Here is a 20294-nt window from a genome sequence, read left to right on the forward strand (position 1 = left end):
AGCATTGACCCTGCTGATTTGGGAAAACAGAGCTTTAGTTCTTTTAACTCTTACATGTAGAGATATTTATGCTAATTCAAAGTAGGCTTATTTCCAATGACAACCAAGCTGCTTTTTTAGGGTTGCTAATCAGTCATTTTAAAGACTTTTACAGACTGGTGCAGCAATCCACCTTCTGATAACAAGCCATTTTTAGCTTTCTCCTCCTCTTTGAGCAAGCTTTTGTTTAGTGCCCCAGCTCCACCCTTTCCTATGTTTGTGGGACAATAATCAGCAGCTGTTCTCCTAAGGACTTTTTGTTTGACAACACACACATCTTAATTCTTTTAGGGATCTACATGGTACCAGAAGGCCATAACAGCCAGATTTATTTTTCTGACTTCTTTGCTTTAAAAAAAAATTAAAATCAGGAAGCGCAAGACAAAGCACAGTAGCACAAATATTTTGGAATCATAAGATATCTCACAACCCTTTTTCATTTGGTAATAATTAGCTTCACATGGTAGAAAGTGGCGTATTAACATCAGACTAGACGTTAATAAGGTGGAAAGCTCCCATATATGGCGATAGACTCCAGAAGCTTTACCCAGATGTTGGCCCCAGTCTTCAGTAGGTGCTCTTATCAACAATTCCTGTGCAGACTCCGAACTATATACACGGTGCAGAATCAGTATTATAGTGATAATACCAATCACCACGTTTCGCTTAACATTTGTATAGGAGCTCTCGTGCAAAGAGATCAGTAAGAAAGAAATCAGTATGAGTTAGCACATGTTGTACTACATGTGTTGATTTTATATGTGTAGACAAATTGTAGAGGTGGAAGGGACCCCTAGGGTCATCGTTCAACCCCCTGCAGTGCAGTAAAAAGTATCCATAAGAATACACATACATGAATTTGTTGAAATAAATTTAAAAAATAAAAAATTGTCCAGTAGCACCCTTAGAGACCAACTAAGTTTGTTCTGGGTATAAGCCTTTGTGTGCAGGCACACTTCTTCTCGAAAGCTTATACCCAGAACAAACTTAGTTGGTCTCTAAGGTGCTGCTGGACATTTTTTTTTCATTTATTTTGACTGCGTCAGACCAACACGGCTACCTACCTGAACCAACTTTATGTAGTAGAGCATGTAATTTGTGTGTAAATTGACCCCAAGTTAAGAAAAACAACATGAGTTTTCTTGATATTTTACTGTATATCGGCATATTGTTCTATTCGCCATGTGTTATCCAAAGGTTCAAAATGGGTTTCCTACAATCCAAACAAACATACACAGTACATGTGACCATCTGAAAAGAAAAGAAAAAAGAGTACAGTGGTACCTCGCAAGACGAATGCCTCGCAAGACAAAAAACTCGCTAGACGAAAGGTTTTTCCATTTTCGATTTGCCTCGCAAGACGAAATTTCCCTATGGGCTTGCTTCGCAAGACGAAAACGGCTCGCGGCTTTGTTTCCTTTGTCTAAAAACAAAGACATGTTTTGTTTATAAAGTTAATTTATTTTCCCTTCAATTTTTGAACAGCTCTTTACAGTATGTGTGACTTTAAAGAGCAGTTAATAAACTGTTGTTGTACCAAATTTGGCTTTGTTTCGACTTTTTTTGACCATAGGAACGCATTAATTGATTTTCAATGCATTCCTATGGGATTTCGTGCTTCGCAAGACGAAAAATTCGCTAGACGACAAAAATTGCGGAACGAATTAATTTCGTCTTGCGGGGCACCACTGTACTATGATCTGATGAAGACTATCTCCCCATGAAAAGATAATGGCAGCTGGACTTAGGAGAAAGCATACCACGAAAACTCAATCGTGATTTGATTTATAAAACTCCAAATTTCCTGTTTGTTTGAGCCCTCTAATGCCTTTTCACCAAGTTGGCTTCAATCTACATCCTTTGCAGAGGAATTCAGCACAACATGAGGAAGCAAATATTATAAAACTCCAAGCGAGAAATGAATTACAACAATGAACTGGAGAAATGAGCTTGGTGATCGATCTTCTTCAGATACCATGTCCATTACAGAGCATTCCTCCTTTATTTGCTTCTGTTTAGAGTACAGAACGCTGATCATATGTTTGAGCAGCTTCCTGGAGAGAATGTGGCATAGTTTCTTTACATATTCAGTAGGATAGGTGGATTGTAGGGGGTTATTAATTTTAAGACCCGTAGGTATAATGTCCAGGTTCTTGTATTTAGTCAGAAAGGAGATATCAGTCTGTACCTGTGCAAGTTTCTTTGTGAGGTTGGTGGACTTCCATTTCATGCGGCTCAATGTGGTGCCTTCCATGATTCTAGATTCAGGTAGGTAGCTGTGTTGGTCTGACGCAGTCAAAATAAATAAAAGAATTACAAAATTGTCCATTAGCACCTTAGAGACCAACTAAGTTTGCTTATACCCGAACAAACTTAGTTGGTCTCTAAGGTACTACTGGACAATTTTTTAATGAATTTGTTGAAAGCCAAAATGCATGTTACTGGCAGTGCTTAGAACTGAATCCAGCTTTCCTAACATCTTTGAATGTCACTGCTTTCTTTGCATGGAAGGTTTGTATGGATTTACAATATTTTCAAGCAATTAAATTGAACAGAGAAGTGCATGTCTGTCAACAGGTGTTGATGGGAAATACCAATAATTCATAGGTATTAAAATAAGTGTCCAGTATTGATCTGATACCCTTGGAGCTTTTTTTTTTAAAAAAAAAACCAACAACAACAAAAACCCCAACAACAACAACACCCAGTGGTGATTATGGCAGGCTGATAGAAGCCAATTGTTCAGTTTTTCTTTTTAAACTATGTTATAGTTATAACAATCAACCAACACCCCCCCTCACGCCAAAATAATAATTCAACCAGCCTAAGACACTAGATCAGTACAAAATACAAGAAAGAAATAGCAACCCTGTATGTACTCGAATTTAATGCTCACCGTTTTTGGTCAAATTATCTTGTGAAAATTAAGGTGCATTAGACTTAATGAGGTACGCATTAGATTTGATGGCGCATTAGACTTAAGTAAATATGGTAAAAAAATACTAAACACAATAAAACCAACACCTCATGGCAACTGATCCTGCTAGTCTAAATGCCACAGTTTATGTTGTTTTACTGGCTATCAGTTATATAGTTCTGTTATGTTTCACTGGTACAACAGTGTGAGTCAACATTGCTATGCCTAGAACAGTGTTGACCTGGCAAACTTTAGTCTTAGGTGGTACAAATTTGGGCAGAAATGAATTGTGACAGATGTAAAACAACACATGTAAGCATCACCTTGAGGGCTTTTCATCTGCTACAAAGCTATGTTAGGAAGGTGGGTTTGTTGCACTAACGAGTATAGCAGATTGGCTCTTTCCATTTTTTAAAAATATGCAATTTTTAAAATGTGTATCTAGTTTCAAGTGCGTAATTCTGTGGTTTGCTTGTAAGTTTAAATTAGACTCTATCTGAACATTTGTTCTCGTTTCTGTCTTATCATTCATAATTTTATCAAACTTTATAGTCTGCACAGTGTTTGGAATTTTAAAAGTTTCTCCATTTGTGCCTACCTAGATATTGTGAGGAAGATATTTAAAGAAAAGGGCATCGTCACAGGAGATGATAAAGCTTTTAAGCCTCACTTGACCTTCATGAAGCTGTCAAAATCACCAAAACTACGAAAACAGGTGCAGTCATTTTGTACATCACAATATCTATACAAATGGTGGGGGAATGCTATGACCTTTAAGAAATTGTACTATAAAGGAGGTTCAAATTTCCAAACACAGTAACCCAGAAGTCAAGTAGTGATGCTTAAAAATACAGTGGTACTTTGGTTTAAGAACAGTCCGGTTTAAGAACGATTTGGTTTACAAACTCCAGAAAACTGGAAATACTGTCCCGGTTTGAGAAATTTACTTCGGTCTAAGAACGGAATCCGAACAGTGGAAGGGCACCAGTGGCAGGAGGCCTCATTAGGGAAAGCGATCCTCGGTTTAAGAATGGTTTTGGTGTAAGAACGGACTTCCAGAACGGATTAAGTTCGTAAACTGAGCTACCACTGTATATATTATATTGGGCAATATCCAAGGCATTTGTTCCATTAGTGCAAGAATTCTCCCCCTATGCCCTCCCCAAATCTGTTCCAGAGGGTTGGCTGTGTGGCAAACTCCCTGAATATTGATGGGGGCGAGATAATGTGACAGTGTTTTGGGTGATTTAAAAGTAAGACACTCCCTGTCAGTAACACTGGAGAGAGATTCTCTGCATGTGGTAGCATTTACTAATATCCAGCAACAAGAACTCTTAATGTGAAATGAAAATCTGTGACCACTTATTCACCAACCAGAGGTTCCAAGTAAGGATGAGGCATGTTGGAAACCAAACTGGAATTTTTAAACACACTCAGTGAGGGTTACAGCTTAATGGTTACTCTGATAAGGCACAGCCCTTAGTTTTGGTCAAAGCCACTTTAGAGAAGTTTTTTTTAAAAAAATCAGTTTCTAATTAAAGTGATTCCTCCTGGAATGGTTATTTCTTCTACTATGCTAGTAAAACTCTAATGCAAATGTCCACACTGAATTGCAACAATTAAAGTATATCTCCTCAGTCTAGTGTATAAACATTTAAAGTATTATCATGATTTATATTAACCAATTTCTCCTGAATGTGTTCTGAGACTATAGATAATAATCTGCCAAATTTCTTTCCTTTATAATAATTCAACATTGTTTGGTTGTGTAGCTTGTTTTAGGGTTTTTTTAGAGTATAATAAACATACTTAAGGCATACTTAAGTTCATATTTATTCAACAATAATTTGTTTAAACAGTAAAGAGGAAGTTTATGTAAAACTGAACAATAACAATGAATAGAACTTAGAACACAAATGTAATATTTTAATAGTCTTATTTAATTTTACCTAATAAACAATTCAATTATTTAAAGTAATTTATTTTTCTTATATTTATTAGTATTATGCACCTGAAGATGTATGCTTCTCTTTCAAATAATCTTTCCAAATATCGCTTATTGTTACTATAGAATTTCTTCATTACCTAAGTAATGCAGTGAAGGCCAGAGAGTTGTCTAAAGATCCCTAGCAGCTTTCTCTCCTAGGACATGAGCACTTTCAAGCATTCTTTCCCTTCTGCCTTTCCCAAGGCATTTCTGCCACTACATTGTGGTAGTGTGTCAAGTACCTGGTATGCATGGCTGCATTTATTTTGGTGGATCACAAGTTGTGCAGGCTTCTTTGACATCTATAGATGAATTAACTTGAGCAAGGACTCCCGTTTCTTTTGTTTGTCTTAACCAACTAAGCAGAAGCAATTCAGTACATGTCATGCCTTTTTAATAGGGTGCAATATGGTTGCTGAAGAGGGAAGCACGTCTTCACTCATAAACTCCTTTAAATCCAGCTGAGGATTATCGAGATCCAGGGAGAGGAATTTATCTACCAGAGATTTGCAACTTTGCAACTGTTTCTCCTTTGAAGAATGGTCAGTGTGTTGGATGGGTTTCCCATTGCGGAGCAACTCTGACACTTCTACTCCTCGGGCAATCAGTTTAGGTGGCATGCCAGCCAAATCTGCAATATTAGCTGCATGGCTGACAGTGGACATGCCTTCTTTGATCCGGTAGAAAAACACAAGTTCATTTCCATCTTGGTGGGTGTCCATAGTCAGATATTGCAGAAGAGGACTGTCAGGCAGGAGATTCAGCTGCATCAGACTGTGGAAATTAGTGGCAACAAAAATGTGTGGGCATTGGGTTGCTTGTCTAATCCAGTACCTTAGCACAGCCGCCAGAAGAGAGAGGCCATCTACTGTGTTTGTGCCTTTGCCAAATTCATCAATGAGCACCAAAGACCTTTCAGTGGCATTGTTTACTGCCTTGGCTACTTGGTTAAGGTCAATCATGAAAGTGGACAGCCCTAGAGATACTGACTCTCTGCTATGGATCCTGGTGTAGATTCCATCCACTGCCCCTATCTCAGCTTCAGCAGCCGGAACGTAGCTGCCAATTAGTGCCATAAATGTAATAATGCCTATCTGCTTTAAATATACACTCTTTCCAGATGAATTGGGTCCAGTGAGGATCTTAATCCTGCCATGCGTTTCAGTGCTCTCCGCTGAGTTGGGGAAAAAGGTCTTTGCACATAACTCCATCAGTGGATGCCTTCCATCCTTAATACGGATCATGTGGGAGTGAGAGAAGCATGGACGGATATATCCATTCTCACGAGCCATCACTGCTAAAGAGAGCAGCACATCTAAGTGTGCTGTGTATTCAATCACATCACTAAGTACTGCAGATTTTTCCAAAATCTTAGTTTGTAGCTGGTCCATGATCAGTATTTCTTGATCCCTTATTTCACAATGAAGATCACCAAGCAAACTATCCAGTTCCTTTGTCCTGGCACTGCGGTAGTGAAGCTTTTCTTCTGACAAGAACATGAAATCTAGTCCCTCAATCTCAAAGTCACTCATTTCCACCATTGTGGGCAGCCGTGGAATGGAGAGTAAGAATCCTATTAAGGGAATATAAATAACGGTACAGGATGGAATTCTATTATCCAGGTCCTCCAGTTCTTTTCGGGCCACCTCTGTGAGGAAGGCTGAAAGCCCCATCAGCTTTCGTTTCTTTTCATCAATGGTGGGATCTACATTTGGTCTGACAGTGAAGTGGTTTGCTGAGATACTGCCTTCAAAATCTACCACTTTGCTGATTAGGCTGGCAATATAGTGTAGATCTTCAGTGAAGACTTGTGAAATAGTCTGGAAGAGCTCAATGGTATTGGGCAGGGAGCGACATGTATCTCTGAGGCACACAGCACTGTAAACGGTTTTGTACAGTGCTTGCCAGTCACTTACCTTAGTGTTAGAAACAGCCATGCGCCTAAGAATCAGGGGCACATTTTTAATATTTTTGAGGCATTCCTGTAGGGTCAGAACTATTTCATGATTCCGAGCTAACAGGAAAAATTGGATAACATCAAGACGTTTGTTCAGTTCTGTCAAATTGCGTGTGGGTCTCATGAGCCACAGTCTCATCAGCTTCTCTCCCCACTTGCATCTACAGTGGTTCAGAATCCCATATAAGCTGAGTCCTTCTTTTTTCCCGCTGGCTTGTTTATACACAGAAGGATGCACTTCACTTTTAAATATCTGCAGCACAGAGTAAGCATCTTGATCCACGTGTACAATATCTGTCAGTACAAACTTTTTAAAGGCAAGGATAGGAACATTGACACTACTATCTTCCAGTTCAACTCCAACCCTCCTCCTGTCAAGAAACTTCAGCAATCCTCCTAGCACCCTTACCACGAGTGGGCTCTCAAAAGGAATAATAGACGACAAATAGAGGATTTTCTCAGTTGCTGTCATGTCAGAGGGGACAAAAGGGAATTGCCTAGATAGGATCCTTTGCTTGCTTACTTCTAAACCAAAATCCATATTTGGATACAGGACAACCTCTGGCTTTCCTCCTTCCTGATGTTCTCCCATAGTATTACCTAAATTGGACAGGAATTTGGCTATGCTATAATCTTGCTTAGCACTACTTAATATGTATTTGGGAAGTACTTCATCAACCACTTTCTGGAGCAGCTTAAGGTCTTCATTGTCTGGTGTGTCAGCCATAAAGTAGATAGAGCAGTCTCCAGTGTCATAGTAGGCAATACCCAGCTCTCCTCCATACCACAATACACACATGCAGATCTCATGCTGTTCTTGTTCATCTTCTTGATCAATGGTAGGCAATGGTTGGGGCTGGCAGTTGGTGGCAAAAGAAGCAGTAGCACTCATTTTTAACAGAATTCTAGAAGATATGTGGCTGGGTAAACAAAGCATTCTTTTTAGTGTTTCATTATTTAACTCTCCCACTTTTCCTCGCAAAGCTACCCCTCCCATTTGGCTATTTCTCCAAACCTATGATATCACTGTTCTTATTTCTTACATGGCCTTGTTATATTTTATCTTACTCTGTGCATTCCCCTCTCACTTTGTTCCTTGTTTACTATATATGTCTCCTAATCAGTTGCAGAAAAAAGTGGGCAGATCACCCAAGACCTCACTTCTGGTAGGAAAAGAGTATCTAGTTTGCAGTGTTATGGCAGGTGTCTAGTTCTGAGATGCACATTTACTGCAATACCACACTCATGACCTGGTTGAGGACAAGCAAAGAGTGACACTTTCCTTAAACAAATTCGCATTGTTTCTTCCACTACAGAACCCTTCCCTAACAACAAGTTTTGTTAATAGCCAATTTCACAAAATAGCACCTTAAATTAAAATTGCAGAAATAGGTCCCCCAATCACACTATAATGTTTTTTCAACATTATTCTCTATGTGTAGTAAGGTAAAGTATCTGCTTACATATATATGTATGATAGAAAGATCAGGTGGTACTTCTGTGTTTGAGCATTTCCTCACGTGTGCAATGTGGTATGCTTCAAAGTTGTAAATGAAAGAGAGAATGGTATGAATGAATGAAGAGAGGTATTGTATATGTGTTGATGGAAGTGAATGAGTGAGTTTGCAACGAGGAAAGAGGGAAATGGAACATCACCCTTTCCTACCTTTCTTTCTTTGCTGCATATGCATAGAAACAAAACAAACAACAACAAAAATAACTGTTACAACAGTTGTCTAACAACAAAAATAACTGTTACAGCTACATTTGAAAAAAAGAAAGACTTTCAAAAATTTCACAAGATTATTAGACACAAAAGGCACCAGAAGGATTCTATGATTGATTGATTGATTGATTGATTAAGTAAATTAGTATTTTGTGAAGACGATACAGGTAACTCACAACTTATACTCATTTAACTTGTGCACATTCAGCTTTACATGCTTAGGGGCGGGGAATGAAAAAAATAAAAAATAAAATGGGGTGGACACCAAGGGGGGGAAAACTTTTGCAATCCCAGTCACCACGGCACCCAGTGTGTTTTGACCATACACCATTTTGGCTTTAGGCACTATCCTCAGAATGTAAGCCTCATGTAAGTTTAGAGTCAGCTGTACCGTAATAGTCTTACCTGAATTCTTCTCAAGTTGCTAATTGTGAACGGTCACTATTTGAAGAGTCTATAGAAAACAGATAGATTATACAGAATAGGTAGAATCAGATGCTTTTGGACCTTTATAGCAATATGAAAGGTAGCTAATAAACTGTTCAAGAAGTGGTTTTGAATGTACAGGAGAGTGAGGTGGACTTTGATATGAGACTAACCACTAGAAAGTATAATTAAGAGGAGATTCATCATTCTTTAGCATGAAAGTAATATTTTACAACATGGCTTTTGCAAGCAAAGTAACAAGAAAAATGTGAACAAGGTAGTTTGCCTTCTACACAGAACAAGTAGAGAGCTTGAAGAATATTTAAATACAAAAACATAGTTAATCACATGCATGTGAGGCCTCTTGAGTTCAGTGTTTCAGCATATCTGATATAATGGTTAGATAAGAGATCAGTATCCAACCGTTGAGTGAATCAACATGATCCATTTGGGGTCTTATTCTCAAATTGGGTGTACAGTGGTACCTTGGGTTACATACGCTTCAGGTTACAGACTCCGCTAACCCAGAAATAGTGCTTCAGGTTAAGAACTTTGCTTTGCGATGAGAACAGAAATTGTGCTCCGGCGGCGCGGCAGCAGCAGGAGGCCCCATTAGCTAAAGTGGTGCTTCAGGTTAAGAACAGTTTCAGGTTAAGTACGGACCTCCGGAACAAATTAAGTACTTAACCTGAGGTGCCACTGTACTAGTTTCTATAAAATTCATTATGAATTTGTGTGTGTGTTTGGAAATAGTTGTCTGACTGCTTTACCAGATTATGGTTGTATGTAATGTTTGAAAAGCCACAAAACCCATCAGAGGTTTGGCAGGCCTTATAACGATCATGGGAACCAGGCAGAGGGCCTTCTCGGTTGTGGCGCCAGTCCTGTGGAACGCCCTCCCATCAGATGTCAAGGAAATAAACAACTACCTGACTTTTAGAAGACATCTGGAGGCAGCCCTGTTTAGGGAAGTTTCTAATGTTTGGTGCTTTATCGTGTTTTAAATATCCTGTTGGGAAACCCAGCCAGATGGGTGGGTATAAATAATAAATTATTGTTATTATTATTAGGTTGAAAACATCAACCCTGGTTTGAAAACTAATTAAAAATGCTTTGTGAATTATGTTTCTGTTGCTCTCTTATTGTAACATTGGCTAGAAATTATAATTAGACAAGGCTACAGGATACTATGAAGCTGGTTTATATCCCTTTACTGCAGACAAACCTTATGCCCCCTCAAGCAGACAAAGATGCCTGAAGAGAGCTTAAAAAAAGAAGTGGAGGGAAACCAGAGCTCCCTCATAATATACCCACTGCTGGACTATACCATTCCAGCCTGCTGTGGGGGGGGGGGGGCGACGGTTAGATACTTTAACGCTTTCCCTCATAAAATACTACTGCATATAAAACGAAATGTCCCTTGCCAGTTATGGAGTAATTCTGGTATGTTTTTCCTCAATATCCCATAGACTGTGTAACAGGATATTTGTCCTGTCAGGATATTGTATTAAGGCAGTGCCCCTTTAGTTCAGGTTCCACCAAAAGCCTCAAAATTATCTGCTTAAAGGTAATTGTAGTTAAGTGGCATATACATTGTTTAAATAGATAAAAATTCCATGGCTTCTAAAAATGATACCTGTTGAGCTTATAGTTTGAAACATGACATATGTGAGGTTTATGAATGTGTCACCTTGCAAACCCAATAAAAATTGTCTCAAAAATGCTGAAGATTAACACTTGGGAATATATACCTCAAAGTGACAGTTTTTGCTCTAATATTTATACAGGCATTTTTTTACATTTGTGTGGTAAACTACTCATGTATTCAAGCTTGTTAAGGAAGACATGTCTTCATGGCTTTAGTGAAGTTATGAATGTCAAAAGTTCAAATGTCAAAAGGCTTTTCTGCCCCATTAAAACCCATGGTAGCAACTACTGGCAAATAATACGTGGCGTGTTTGTAATTTAAATACTGATGTACGAAATCCCCACTCAGCCATGAAGCTCGCTGGGTGACCATGGGCCAGTCACTCAAACTCAGCCTCGCCTACCTCACAGGGTTGTTGTGAAGATAAATGGGGAGCAGCAGAACCGTGTAGGCCACCTTGAGCTCTTTGGAGAGAAAGTGGAATATAAATGTAATAAGTGAAATAAAATAAACGTTGAGATTATCACAGCTTTTGCGGAGGGAGTCTGCTAGTAATTTAATTTAATTTAATTATTACAGTTTATGACAATGGGGTGCAGAAGTTGCTAGGTTTTAGGGGCCTGTGGGCACATTTGGAAAACTAAGAAGAGAAGAAGAGTTTGGATTTGATATCCCGCCTTTCACTCCCTTTAAGGAGTCTCAAAGCGGCTAACATTCTCCTTTCCCTTCCTCCCCCACAACAAACACTCTGTGAGGTGAGTGGGGCTGAGAGACTTCAAAGAAGTGTGACTGGCCCAAGGTCACCCAGCAGCTGCATGTGGAGGAGCGGAGACGCGAACCGGGTTCCCCCAGATTACGAGTCTACTGCTCTTAACCACTACACCACACTGGCTCTAAGAAACTGTTGTAGGCATCACCTCACAACTGCACACCCTCAACTGCATGCACACATCTCACAACCACACATGAACACAGATCGTGAGGAAGCATAATTTGTGACATTACACAACATCAATATGGATCACAGGGCATGTCTGATAAGGCATTAGCATTATTTTTCAGTTTTCTGGCGTTGAAGAGCTTGAGCCAGTATGACATAGCTTTAAATCAGCAAGGTTTTTAAATCATTGTATTGTATTGATTCTGCAGATATTTAACTAACTGCAAATTATACTTGAGTTATAAGAGTGTTGCATTAGGGGTTATCAAGAAATGACTCATGTGGAATTAACATCATTTACCACTAGATGTCAGTGACATTTCAAGAATTAGGAAAAGCAAAGTAATATTTTGGACAGTGAGCAAATATTCTGTCCAAATATATTCTGACACACTTGCTTTGTTTTTACCTCAGAAAGCTTCTTCAAAAGTACTTGAATAAAAAGAAATGCAGCATTATTATTACTATTACAACTACTACTACTACTACTACTACTACTATTTCCGTATTTCTTTTCCTTCCAGTCTGGAGCCCAGGGCAGTGTACAGCATTAACAGTAAATTAAAAAATTATTACGTTAAAGGCAATTTAAAAAACTCATTGCATTCAACAGAACCCAAATTAAAACTGCAGCAACATATTTCAACTGCTGGCACATTTATCTCCCCAAAACACAGATGAACATGTATATATTTAGCTGATATCTAAAGACTACCAATGAGGAGGACAGCTGTACTTTTCCAAGAAGGCAATTCTATAATGCACTGAACAATTCTAACAGATATGATAAAGGAACCATGCAATACGTAGAATTAAATTTGAAACAGCTGACCATAGCATCTTTCTATTACTTGTCTTTAAAATTGCTTATTTTAAATGATCAAGCCAAATTTATATGCCTATGGTATGCCAGTATTTTAATGGAATAATACTCATTAAATAATCAGGAGCCAGCTGTTTACCTCGACAGGTGCCCAATAATACTAATCTCTGATTTAATTAATGTTGTGCTGATACCATTTACTGGTTATACCAGACAAAATGTATTGTACCAATCAACTGAGTATAGGATTTCTCCATATTGATGTGCTTCCTGACCCAACAGAAGTGATCTATAGCTGGTAACAGGTTTTCATTCACAGATCTCTGCTACTGACAGACAAAAAGACGCTAGGAGAGTGGGCAACTGCTTTAGGTATGACATTTAAATATAATACTTAAGTTTCTGCATCTGCAATGGACTCATCAGATGGATTATTAGCCAGCAAGACTATCAAGTTTTATTTCAAAATTTCAGCACGTTGAAACTTTGGTCAGTAGAACCAATAGGAAAATATTATGAAAATCTAGTTAGTCTATAAAGTGCTGTGTACATTGATGATCCTGTATTACTCTTCTGCCTCCTTGTTAGATCATGTATTTTTTCTTTACTGTTTTAAGGGAGTGAAAAGAATTGACCCAACCTTATTTGAGAATTTCAAAAACCATCATTTTGGGGATGAACCCATGAAGCGTCTAGATCTTTGCTCAATGTTGAAAAAGAAGCAGCCTAATGGGTACTATCACTGTGAGTCCTCTATCATAGTAGGTAAGTGCAATATATTTCTTATGCTTTTCTGAGTTAGCTGTAAGTGAAATGGCTTTTTGTTATGTTCACTTATCCTCCTACTTCTTTCATGACCAAAGGAGTGTAGCATATGCGTGGACCTTTTGCTTAGTTCTTCAAGATTTCGTAACACAAACACAGTGCCAAGAATGCAGCTTAAATAATGTTTCTGGTCAAGGCTTTGAAACTTGTTCACATAATATTGCCTCTTCCTCAATTTATCTTCTTAGAAAAGTCAGATTAAATGGGAAACAATAGGCACTGTTTGAATTTATAATTGCCAGGGCTGTAAACTTCAAGCAACTTGATTGATGGATTTTTAAAAATTAAAGCTTTACATTAACATTAAAATTGTTTCCCCCCTCCTGGATTAATAGGAGAGGCTGTGACTGAGGGAAAGTTGCATGCAGGAGGTTCCTATATCCCACCCCATTGTGTGTACATGGAAAAACAGCACACTTAAAAATGACATACGAATGAGAATCCTGCTTATATTTTTCCTGTCCATGTGAAACTACTCTAGCTTTCTAACAATGAGAACCAGAGCTAGCTGAAGCAAACAGTGTTCAGTGTCAATAATTCATTTAAGTCTGGATCTTCCACAATACTAATAAGTTTCATTTTTAAAAGCCATTTGGATTTTAGCAGAGACGGCCTTTCTTTAGGGTGGCCTAGTGTCCTCTTCCATACCAGACAGCCAGCTGCTTGGGATTGTGTCCCTTTTCCCTGTTCATCCAGTAAAATTCATGAAACTGGCACTTAGGGAAGGGGTTTTTGAGGTGGACAGGGAGTCATGATCTGACCTTCCTTTCTTTTTAAATGCCAGATCTGGTTCCAAGTGCCTCCTACCGCTTACAAAGCAGCACTGTTGTTTTTTTTAAAGGCAATGAAATCTATTTATTTTTAACGTACTGTATTGACAGCAGGTCAAGCTTGTGGCTGTGTGTGAAAGACGTGAGGACATTTCCTTAAGGACAACTGCCAAAGGAAATGCAAAAAGAAAAAGAAAAAGCTGCCAGTGGATAATACTGCGTCTAACTGTGCCACATTAAGAGGGAACAGAAGCAGCTCTGCACCCAGAGCAAAAGCAACAGCTTTGACAGAAGTAGTAGTAGTAGGAATACCAAACAGCTGCTAGGGATCAACGGTGTAGGACAGAGAGGACCACCAGAATGGGACACAGAGGAGGAACTGATTTGGGGTGATATTGGAGTGAGATGCAAATTAAATAAATTTATTTTCAACAGTTGAATGCCATTTGTTTATTATTAATTTCTCACACAGGTGAAACTATTCTCTTCCTGCAATATCCTAAAAATGCTTTAATCAATATATTTCTTTATTTGTAGAAAGCCAGGTGACTAAAGCATAATTAATCAACTTACAACCCTTATAATTACTGCAGCATACAGAGGACTAAAGCAGAGTAAAGTTTTCATTTGCTATAGAAATGTATAAAAGCAGTGGCTTTTATTATTAAATAACTACATACTACATTTCTATATTACTCAGTAACCAAAGACTTGTATTGTGATGGCAAAAATACCTTTTTGTTAGCCTGCAGGACCTTTCTCCATCAGCTTATTTCAATGGGGCGCTTTCCTCAACAGTGAAAATAACTATACTCTTTACCCTGGGTGCCCTGACATACCCCAGATGATTTGGTCCTTATGACATTTTTACTGATAATGTTGGTTTTGTAACTTTGTAACTTTGCATTGTGAAGTGCTTCACTGTTACTCCAAACGAAAAGTAGTGTAGATATTTTTTAATTAAAATAAATACATATAGGTGTGCTAGAAGTAGCATGTTCTCCTCCACTAATGGAAGGCAAGGAGAAATGATTTCTGCTGATTTCTTCTTCTACCTGCAGCCCTCTGTAACCCCATAAACCTAGATTATCCACAGCAGTTGGAAGGTGGTGTAAGGAACTACAGGGAAAAGGATGACGTGGCAAAGCTCTCTTATCCCCATCTTCTGTTAGCAGGGCCTCAGTGAGATCTTCTGTGCATGGAAACATTTGTTCTGTTTGCAGAAGGGCATTATTGGATGCAATCCAATACATTACATTTTTAGCCTGAGTAAAATCAATATCCTTTATTGAATTTTATGTTGATAGTCTATAACATTTTCTTAAGGTATTATGGCATAAAGAGGCATTTTATTAGCAAGGGAAAGGTGCTCTTGGAAGTGAGTTTCTATATACTAGAAAGATACCGTAATATTTTTTTGCTAATGAAACAGTTCAAAGCAAGTTCAGTACGTTGTTCAGGTTCACTTCTCACCACTGTGCCATTTGATTTTGGCTTTTATTCTGCTTTGGAGCATGCAGCAGAGATTATTACTAATGTTTATTCTTGCACTTTATATTTTGGGCTCTGAGTAAAAATAACTGTCAAATATAACATGGCTAAACGATTGCAATCAGTTTTTCCACGTGGTCTTCTATTTTTTATTTTTTTATTGTGCTTAATGCCAATTTTGAAATGCATTTGCATCCTCAGTTTTCATGTTTGTTTGAACAAGCAAAAGGTAATGGGGCTTCTATGGGCCTTTAATTAGTTTATTCCTGTTCATTCCCAGCCTCAGCAGTACTGCATCAATCCTTATTTAGTAAGTTTCTGTTTCCTGCAGCATGTATGTGTGTCTATTCCTGCGTCATCTATGCTGTATCTGCTCATTGTGCGTTTACTGTCAGAACAATTGCTCCTGTTTTATTCTATTCTTATTCTATTCAAGTTCCCCCACTATAGGAAAGAAAGCTGCCTTATTATTTCTAAGAATACAGTTCTGGGGCAGCAGGGCAGAGCCTTGGTCATGTTGCTCCATAGACAGTGATGGCCTATTTTACCTTGCAGTACAATGAGACAGGAATTAAGTTGTCAAGACCTGATGTAGAAAAATTCACTGTGCTACTTCAGATTGCAGGAGGCGATTCAAATTTTAAGTTCTCTCTCTGTTAAAAAAAAAAGGGAGGAAAACTCAATGCAAGTAGAAACTAGCAGAGCAGGAAAAGAGGTGACCTAGAATCTTTCACCCTAGCATTAGCAGGGTGCCCCCCATAAGTTTTTGTGTGGAGGAGTATTAAAAAATGTGATGCGACTCTCTGCAATCTCGGGTAGGTACTGTCCACTCTTAGCACCTCAAATTCTACCGCTCATTCTGCATGTGTAAACCAGGCAATGTCACTGTATTTCAATGGTTTATGTGAAATACAGTTGAAAGTTGTTTCTTCAGTAGAAAGATATGGTGCTTTAAATCTTTCATGATTTCATTTATACCTTTTGTTCTTCACTGCCAGCAATATCAGTCCTGATGAGACTGATGGGGAAAAGGCTATGCTGGAAATGAAGTCAGCCAAGTGGCGTGAGATCAGAGTGGGCAGATAGGGAAAGGGGAAGTGTTAAGACTTCCACATGTTTCAAGGAAAACATTTTAAGGTCAGATCATATTTTCACATTCACCAGCTGATAAATAAATGTGTGAGAAACTGAAGGATCCAGAGTGGCAAAGAAAAGGCCTAAGGTTTCAAAGTGAGCCAGGTCATTCTTACCATTGTAACTTCTCACTAAATTCGCATTAAGCTGTCCTGTATTTTTCACAGGACTGCGCACAATGGCTTTCCAAATTGGTCCTCCGTTTCTTTGTTAAAAAACCATAGGTATTGCTCATGAGCGCTTTTATTTTTAAACCAAAAAGTGCCGCTCTAGTATATTTATGGTGAATTGAATATGAAAGAAAAAGATCTGAAAAGACGTGACAGCAATATTTGTTTCGCACTCTCTAATTAGAAGCTTCATTATTTTGATACCTCAGGAAGATACGGTGCAAAAATAAAACATCTGTAAAGGGCTCAGTTACTATTTTCAGCTCTAAACAGGTTTGTTTTAACTCCCCTTCTTAATGATGGCTATTAGTACATGCATAGAAAGATAGATAGATAGATAGTGTTTTGGAACAGGTGCTTGACACAACTTGTCTTGCTCAGTATGTGATAAGTTACTTATGTTTTGCATATGAATGCTGTTATAGGGAAGCAAGAACTCTCTCCCCTTTTCATCCTCTTACTCCTGTTTCACAGCTATCTGTCTGTCAGTGTTTGCAGTATTGCACTATTACCACTGAGGTCAAGCTTCCAGCCCCATTCTGTCTTTCCCATTATAAACTGTACTGTGGGTAAATTCATACAACCAGTGCTGTTTTCTAGAAAAAGAGGTGTTGTACCTCACCATGAACACCTCCCTCATTCTTGTAGAATGGCAACGGTGCCCAGCTGAGAGGTGCCAGAACTGAGTTCTTGTAAATTGCGGCTGGAAAAAAAGACTTGCATACAACTATATTCATTTATTCATTTTTTGCAGTAACAAGTGAAAGCAAATAAATTTCATTTATTTTATTTTTCATAGTTCTAAACCACTTTCCCAGCAAATACTTTCCCGAGTTGTGTTGTCCAAAATATCACAAAGCTTTTAAGGCAGCTTGTTTCATTTCAAACACAATGCTTTCTGAACAGGCAACGTACATGCTAAGATGCAAGTCAGCATGCATGTTGATGTGAGGCATCAAGTGATGCACATTTATGTGTAAACCAGCTGTTAAAGAATGTGAGGAGACAAACATGATCAGCAGCTTCATTTTCTCTTCTTTCAAACTATCAGGCTCTATGTATACACACTCATATTTACATCCAGTGTGCTGGTTTGGGAAATGATGAGCACACAGCATTAACCACAATCCTTTCTCTATCCTGTCATTTCTTATAAAGTACTGTGTTTTGATTAGTTTTCTCCCAAACCAGCTTCAATCCAAATTGAGAAAAAGAGCTACTTTAAAGCTGGTAATTTACAAACAGCCTATGTAATGCTATATAGTTTTCAGTGGACGATGCAGGCACCCTTACTGTTAAGACAGATATTTGGCCATCAAAAACAAAACATTGAACTCCTGTCTTTCACAATTTGCACACATCATTTAATCCTTTTTGAATTATCATAGGTGCTAGGGTAGGGGCAGACAGCAACTTAAAAAGCAGAGACAGCACCTTGCCAACAAAGGTCCATATAGTTAAAGCTGTGGTTTTCCCAGTAGTGATGTATGGAAGTGAGAGCTGGACCATAAAGAAGGCTGATCGCCGAAGAATTGATGCTTTTGAATTATGGTGCTGGAGAAGACTCTTGAGAGTCCCATGGACTGCAAGAAGATCAAACCTATCCATTCTTAAGGAAATCAGCTCTGAGTGCTCACTGGAAGGACAGATCCTGAAGCTGAGGTTCCAATACTTTGGCCACATCATGAGAAGAGAAGACTCCCTGAAAAAGACCCTGATGTTGGGAAAGATGGAGGGCACAAGGAGAAGGGGACGACAGAGGACGAGATGGTTGGACAGTGTTCTCGAAGCTACCAGCATGAGTTTGACCAAACTGCGGGAGGCAGTGGAAGACAGGAGTGCCTGGCGTGCTCTGGTCCATGGGGTCACGAAGAGTCAGACACGACTAAACGACTAAACAACAACAAGGGTAGGGGTGGGGAACCTCACTGGGGAACTGCAGGCCCTGAGGTTCGATGCAGCCCTTTAGGGTTCACTGACCCTTAGAATTTGCCCTAGGCCACACACCTCTCAATTGCCCTGCTGCACCTGTTCCATGAGTGCTTTTGCCTTGCTCAAATTGGTCCTTGAACGGTGCTAATGCCCCCTGCTTGCCTAGCAGGAGAGATGTTTGGGTAAAAACCTTTGACTTTTATGTGGTTGGAAGGAGGCCTGTGCAAAAATAATAGTCATCTCACTTGCCCTGCACACTTGTGCCTCTGACTCTGCCCATCACTGCCACATTCCCCACCACTATCACAGGCTGTCTACAAGGGAATGTTCTCCTTGGGCTGAAGAAGGTGCCCCTGTCCTAGGAATCTAGTGGTGTGGGCACATGATTTCTTATTGCAGCTACCATGGAAATGTTTTATGAGCCGTAGACTGCATCACACCTATTCAGCAATGCCATACTATAAACTGGACTCAATGAAGAAATTGTTAGCATAATGAAAATAGGCAGGCTTAAGTATACAAAAGGCCAAATTCAAGTCACCCAGTGTGTTGCTAGAAGCCAGCACACAGACTCCTGCTACCACAGTGGTGCTCTTCCCACTCTCCCCTGTGCTTCCCCCACATCTGCTTTGGAGAGTCAGAACCCCTCAGAACAGTACATGGGCAGACTGTTCATATGACCTGAGCCAACTATTCCAGTGTTTAGCTCTCACTTATTTTTATTTCATTTATTTCATAGAATGTATATACCGCTTGATTGTAAAAAATAAATCAATCATCAAAGTGTTTTATAGTCCACCATATACAAACATTTCCAGTGCCTTCCATATTTATTAATTAAATTATTTCAGCCTTGCTTTTTGTAGCCAAATGCCTTCCAAGGCAGCTTACAGAGATTTTAGAAAATCAAAAGGCAAAATGAAAGGTGCAGTAGTTGCAATTGCATAGTATAGCAAGAATTGTTTCAGACATCAGTAATACCAAACTCACACCAGAACAATACAGTTTTTACCTGACACCTGAACGCCAACTGTGATGAGGCTGAATAAGTATCCTAAGGCCGAGTTCAGCTGCTGGGCATCATGACAAAGAAGACCTTACACTTTACAGCTATGCTTCTGCTCGTGTTCGGGCTCAAATCAGGGCCTACATTAATTACAGTATTTTTTCGTCTATAAGATGCCCCCATGTATAAGACAACCTCTATTTTGGGGGACTCCAATTTAAGAAAATGGGGGAAGATGGCCCCCGTGTATGACACCCCCAAATTTTGGACATTATTTTTTAGGGGGAGAAACCTAGTCTTATACATGGAAAAATACGGTACCTGAGTGCCAGAAAGGATCATATGAGAAGGCCCAGGTAATAACCAGCATGTGCTTTTTCAAGGGGAATGCAACACCATCCAAGCGAATCACACACTTTCCTCTCAAATCAGCTTTCTTAATAACCCCCAGACCGTCACTGTCTTGCCTGGATAATGGCAATATAAGATAAATAAGAATAAGT

General features: G+C 39.0%; 2 protein-coding genes across 9 annotated transcripts in view; one reads left to right on the forward strand and one right to left on the reverse strand.

The window, feature by feature from the left end:
• Positions 1–20294, forward strand: part of AKAP7 (A-kinase anchoring protein 7) — an 82519-nt gene that overhangs the window by 36783 nt on the left and 25442 nt on the right. For 3 of the 5 annotated variants that reach the window (XM_081187755.1, XM_081187754.1, XM_081187758.1), the window contains exons 6-7: positions 3559–3671; positions 13081–13228. In XM_081187755.1, the coding sequence (XP_081043881.1) occupies positions 3559–3671; positions 13081–13228 (261 nt within the window). Of the gene's footprint in view, positions 1–3558; positions 3672–13080; positions 13229–14169; positions 14499–20294 lie in introns of those variants that run through there. The other 2 variants (XM_081187756.1, XM_081187757.1) reach the window with 2 other exon arrangements.
• On the reverse strand, positions 4867–11163 carry MSH5 (mutS homolog 5). Of its 4 annotated transcripts, none has more exons than XM_081187655.1 (3): positions 10804–11163; positions 9032–9080; positions 4867–7820 (listed from the first exon to the last, which is right to left on the reverse strand). In XM_081187655.1, the coding sequence occupies exon 3, from the start codon at positions 7790–7792 to the stop codon at positions 5327–5329; it is 2466 nt and encodes an 821-aa protein (XP_081043781.1). In that variant the 5' UTR covers positions 7793–7820; positions 9032–9080; positions 10804–11163; the 3' UTR covers positions 4867–5326. The 4 variants fall into 4 exon arrangements, with proteins under 4 accessions (XP_081043781.1, XP_081043782.1, XP_081043780.1 ...); XM_081187656.1 differs by lacking the exon at positions 10804–11163 and adding an exon at positions 10278–10463; XM_081187654.1 differs by lacking the exons at positions 9032–9080; positions 10804–11163 and adding an exon at positions 8567–8959.

This window comes from Podarcis bocagei (genome assembly GCF_964188305.1).
Source record: "Podarcis bocagei genome assembly, chromosome: 3".
In the NCBI taxonomy this organism is placed as follows: Eukaryota; Metazoa; Chordata; class Lepidosauria; order Squamata; family Lacertidae; genus Podarcis; species Podarcis bocagei.